Here is a 6,000-nt window from a genome sequence, read left to right on the forward strand (position 1 = left end):
TAGTGTCAACACATCCATGAGAACTCTCTGTTCAAAATGAAATGAAGTCCTACATAGTGGGAGGTTACTTGTATGGCTTTAAAGTTTTCTTTCTTTGCATTTTATTAATATTTAAATGATCATATACATACTTTTCAGTCTAGCTTGTAGATAGAACCTAATTAAACTGAACTCGCTTACAAATAATCTATGCTTTTTGTCTTTTTCTTCTAAAATCTCACAAAGTTACACACAAGAAGAAATAGAAAACTCTTAATTTTAAGTTAAAAGCTATACTAAGTCACAGACATTCGTTTTATAATAATTTATTTGTTGTTCAACTACTACTTATTAGAACTCTGACAAAAGCAATTTCCATATATAAATATATTTGTCTTCCAAGGAACTTACACACAAGTATAATTTTCACAATCTTTGTGAGATCTTTAGTCTAAAATATGAAAAAAGAATCTAATTCATTTCAAGTACTTGTCTCATTTCTATAATGACATTTTCAATGGATACAACAACAATTCTTTAAAGCTCTTTCACTAGATTCATCCCTCTCAGCATACAATAAGCTTTGAGAAGATTGTTGAATCTCAAGAAGCATGTTGAACTTGTTTGAGAGGGTAATTCCTGCTATTAAGAAAACAAGTGCCATATTGAGACATAACTTCTATATGTAAGATTAACTATGTCATCATAATGAACCTAAGTACTCTGTAGAAAATGTATTAACTCCTAATACGACAGGCCCATAGTGAACACCTGAAGGATAGTGTGTCTGAGATACGCTGTCAAGTGTGTGAGTGTGTATACCCGTGGAGGTTAGGTGTCGAGTGTGTGTGTGTGTATACCTGTGGAGGTTAGGGGTGGTTGCCAGACGTCTGCTCTATGTCTTTCCATCTTTTAGAGACAGTCTCTTATTGAATTGGTGCTAGGCCAATTAGCAAGTTCTAGGGACCATCCCTTCCTATTTCTGTCCACTACAAAAGTAGCTACAGGCATGCAAGGCAGCATGACCAGTGTGTGTGTTTGTGTGTGAGAAAAGTGGTTGCTGATGATTCAAACTCAGGTCTTCATGCACATGCAACAAGAGCTCTCATCTTTTGAGCATCTCCCAAGTTTGAAAACTCCCTCTGAAGCACTAGAAAAGTGTCTTGTACCTGGAAATTTATGGCACAGCTAAAAAATTAAAACCCATATCAGGGAACAGAGTGAGGAGAAATGTCCCAGGCATCTCAGCCTCTGAACACTGCAGTGTGAATCACACTGTTTCAGCAAATGTGACAGAATTGAGTAAAAACTGGCTGGGTCTAGAGCTCCAGAGAACACAGCCCTGGTGACTGCAGCTTTCAGAGAGCCATAGTCACAGCTGAGCTTGAGTTTTCATGTATGTATGTATGTATGTATGTATGTATGTATGTATGTTTATTTAGCTTATAATTTAATTACAGAATTTCTTCCCTCCCCTTCTTTATTCTAAACTTTCCCATGTGCCTCTCCCTACTCTCCTCCAAATTAATAACCTCTTTTTTTTCACTGATCCTTATTGTCTACATATGTGCATATGTACATACATGTATATATTCCTAAATATAAACTGCTCAGTCTGTATGCTATTGGCATGTAGATTTTCAGAGCTTTATGCTCTTAATACAAAGGTTTCCTTAGAGTTTTTCCCAGTAAACTCTGATTGAAACATAAGCTGTTGAAATAAATGTAAATGTTTTTAGAAGAGCGCAGTTCTATTGAGATAATTCAGAGTGAGATTGACCAATCAGAAAGCACAGATCAGAGTGTTCAGTGTACATGGAGCTGAGATACTTCTATCACCATCTAATTTAAGAATATTTTCATGAGGACCAAAGAAAAGTGAGCACCTGTAGGCACTCGCACTGGGGTTCTAAGCGTCAGGCAATCAGACGTCTCCTTTGATCTCTGAAATGTATCCACTCAGCATGTTTCATCCAAATGTAAGAAAACAGTTTGTGCATTTTGTTACCAAGCTAGTTTCCTTAGGACTGTGCTTCCAAGAGTCATGTATATAGTTTAACAGTCACCTGTACTACAAATTGGTCTATGCCTGAACAAGATTTTATAATGTGAAAGAAAATATTTGACTTACTTAGTCATCCACTGATAAACACCTGAGTTGCTAAAATTGAATAAGATCAGCAGGACTATTTGTTACAAGTTCTTTTCAAAAGTAATTTATTTTTCCTTTATGTGAAATTTTTTGTCTACATGTATGTCTGTGTGAGGGTATTAGATCCATGGAGTTACAGGCAATTGGGAGCTGCCACGTGGGTGCTGGGAATTGAACCTGGGTGCATTGGAAGATCACTCAATGCTTTTAACCACTGAGTCATCTCTCCAGCCCCTGTCACAAGTTCTTAAGTGAATAGAAGTTTGGGTTTCCCTTGGTTATTACCTAAGGACTAGAATTCCAGGAACACAGGAACTACGTTTAATGTTTTGAAGTACTGTTAAGTTGTTTTCCAAAGAGGTTGTGTTATTTTATAATCACATGAGGATTATAATTTTTATAGATCCACACCAGCATTTGTTATTGTAACAGGCTCTTTCTTTGTGTCCTGAATTGTATTTATCTAATGGCAGCTGGTACTATCTGTCATGTACTTAATGACCATTTTTACATCTTCTAGAGAAGTATTTATTCAAATTCCCATTTTTAAATTAGGTCATTTTTAAATTATTCTTGAGTTTTGAGAGTTCTTTATACATTATAATCTATGCAATGTATTGTTCCTATGATTTCTAAATATCTATTCTTGGAAACTTCAGTTAATATTAAGCTTAAAGCAGCAGCAACTGATTAGATATCAAAAACTTTAAAGAGAATAGAATAGAAATTAAATCTCACTCACACATACATTAATTTACCCAGTCAACAATACTGCTACATTGTTAGGAAGGAACCTGACTGTCATACATAACTTACATAGAGTATGATATGGGTTTCGTTTTTAAGTACTTGTTTAAAGTGTCTTACTTCAAATCAACCAAGTAAGTAATTTGCTGCCCATGTGGAGTACACAGAATCTACTTTTGTATCTCTTAACCACTATGAAATGGATGCTCTTACCCTATCATTCCAGAATCTTCTATGAATGCGCAGTACAACAATCACATCTCTATTCAACAGTTAGAAAAGTGCTATTTTGATATATCAACACAACTATATTTGTTTTAAAAACATGATACTTGGTAGCTGCATTTTCTACTTGTACGTTAACAGATGAAACAGTCTCTCATGCTCAAAAATCAGAATTCTGTTTATGAGCCCTCAAATGTTTATGCAAATAAAAGTAGACATTTGTGCACTAGGACATCACAAAGACTATAGAAAGTCTCCATGAAAATCCCAAAGTTTTCTATATTTCAAGAATTTTTTTTTCATTTTTATCCATACTTCAGCATGGGATTTTCTTCTGTACATGCTAGTGTTCTTATCGTTAATGGAGAACTCTCCTGCAAAGGAACAACTGAAATGGTATAGCACAGGAAAAGTTTAAACACACTGCCACACAGTAACTGCTCTGTGAACTGTGTCCCAGATTATCAGTGTCAGTGGAAGTTCTAGTATCCGGGAATTGTTATTTCTGGACTGAATGGATTTACAAGAACCCGCTTTCCTCTCATGACTTGTCCCAGTCAGTGCTTGAGGATCTAAGAATTGCTAACAATGAAGTTCTTCCCAGCTTAGCAGACAGAAACAAGAGATAAAATCAGAAAAGAAGAAATACATTCTACATTCTTATTAAAGCCTAAATGACGAAGTGAAAAATTTCCCTTTATAGTATCGAAGACTGGAAACAAGGAAGGAGATACTGAGGGAGAAATGACCAACTGCTTCATATCTGGTAACAACCTGACCATGCATGTTGCGGTGGATACATGGTCACGTGACCATGCAGGTTACAGCAGATGCAGGCAATGGCAGTCATAAGATCACTTACCAAATTTGGTGACAGAAGTGACTGGAAGTGAAAAAGCACACCAGCATTTGCAATCTGGTCCAGCCACCTCCTGCTGGCTTCCCAAGTCTCCATTTCGTTTTCCTTGCTGTTGTCAAACATCTGGTTTAAGGCAGCCATGAGCTGCTCAGAGAAGGCACAGACAGTGGCCACAAGACTTTGGCAGAAAACTATATCTCTCCGGAGCTGGGTTTCACTATCTGTGATGAAAAAGAACACATAGGAAACTTTCCTACAGTAGCCAGGTGTGACGACCAAGCTTTTAATCCCAGCACAAAATCTGAGCTTGGAACCAATCTGGTCTATGTGGTGAGTTCCAGGAAAGCCAGGGAACCCTGAAGTGGGTAGAGACATACACAGAAATATTGATAGGTATTATACTGACTCAGAGATAGTAGGGAGGGGAGAACAACAGGCACAGACATGAAAACACAAAATGTCCCAGAATAGGAATGGTAGTGATGCTGCCTCTGGTCAATGGCTACATAGAAAGGAACAGGCTGGCTCCTGCACAGATGAGCTCCCACACAGGTTATCCAATCCCAAGTGGTCATATGTACGCGGGTGTGTGTGAGGGGGTGTGTCTACATATGTGTATGCTTACAACAATAATAATTCAAGAAAAAATCATGACTTTGGGAGGGGGTAAATGTAGGATATGGAAGAGAGGGCCTTGTGAATGATGTAGGGCTTACATATAAAGTTCTTTTAAAAAACCTATTTTTTAAAAAGTCTTAAAAGCCAAAATCATAGCAATACACTTTTTATCTTTGGCTTCTAAATAACTGTGGAACATTTCCAAAAGATAGAAATGCTTAAGTAGAGAATTTAGTAGATGGATCTACTTTTTCTATAGAAAAATAGCACTTTACAGCTAAAATGACGGGGTAACTTGGCTATTGTTTAAATGCCACATCACACATAAAAGGGAAGGGTGAGTGAAAACATAAGAAAAGGGACCATAGGTCGAATAGAAAAATAAAAATAAGAACAAAAGAAGCCTTTGCCAGCTACATGTGGTAGCACCTGCCTGTAAGCCCAACCCTGGGAAGCTGAGGCAGGAGTCATAGTAAGAGACATGCTTGAACCACATCCTGAGTTTGAGGCATCTTGGGCTACGTGAGACCATATCTCAAAACATCCACATGAGCACACACACACAACACCAGCATAATCTGCTAAAACAGCCACCTCAAAACATCCACATGAGCACACACACAACACCAGCATAATCTGCTAAAACAGCCACCTCAAAACATCCACATGAACACACACACATACCAACATAATCTGCTAAAACAGCCACCTCAAAACATCCACATGAGCACACACAACACCAACATAATCTGCTAAAACAGCCACGTCAAGACTGGAAAAAGCTATGCAGTCCAGAGCCACCATTGGAACCAAAGAAACTGAATTTGAAATTCAAAACTGCTTTTTTGCTATTTCTTCAAGTTGTTCACTGGAGAGTATTTTGGTGAACTTTCATGATATTAAAGATCTAAGTTGAATGAATACAATCTACTAGTTATTATTATTCTCAAAAACATTTTTCTTTTAAAACTGTGGAAACAATAATAGTTCTTCCCAATAAAATTTATTTAAAAATCTATGAAATGTCTTTAGAAAAATTAAAAAGTATAAGTTTTTACTGTAATTCTTGTTATTAATCAAGAAATAAACCACAAATCAGTGAACCAAGTAACAGAAAGTCTTCTGTTTTGACTCAACTCATTCATCCTCAAAAGCTTCCAAGTGTGATGGGCTCTAAAATTGTCACAATTTACCCTCTACCTGTAGCAATGTCCTTGTGATATAATTTTGAGATCCTGCCATCAAAAGGAAAATTTCACGATGGTTGTGGCAGGATTTCCCAGATATTCAAAGGGTTGAGACTGGAGAATCGCTTCAACTAAGAAGCTCAAGGATGACCTTAGTAACAGGTGAGAAGCTAGCTCTAAAATACTGAGAGAGAGAGAGAGAGAGAGAGAGAGAGAGAGAGAGAGAGAGAGAG

The 6,000-nt window shown here is 37.1% G+C and overlaps 1 protein-coding gene across 1 annotated transcript in view; it reads right to left on the bottom strand.

The window, feature by feature from the left end:
- The window catches only part of Prex2 (phosphatidylinositol-3,4,5-trisphosphate dependent Rac exchange factor 2), a 295,598-nt gene that overhangs the window by 88,457 nt on the left and 201,141 nt on the right, over positions 1–6,000 (bottom strand). The window contains exon 32 of the mRNA XM_028769792.1: positions 3,966–4,183. Coding sequence (XP_028625625.1) covers positions 3,966–4,183 — 218 coding nt within the window. The remainder of the gene's footprint in view (positions 1–3,965; positions 4,184–6,000) is intronic.

This window comes from Grammomys surdaster, unplaced genomic scaffold (assembly GCF_004785775.1).
Source record: "Grammomys surdaster isolate TR1022 unplaced genomic scaffold, NIH_TR_1.0 64, whole genome shotgun sequence".
In the NCBI taxonomy this organism is placed as follows: Eukaryota; Metazoa; Chordata; class Mammalia; order Rodentia; family Muridae; genus Grammomys; species Grammomys surdaster.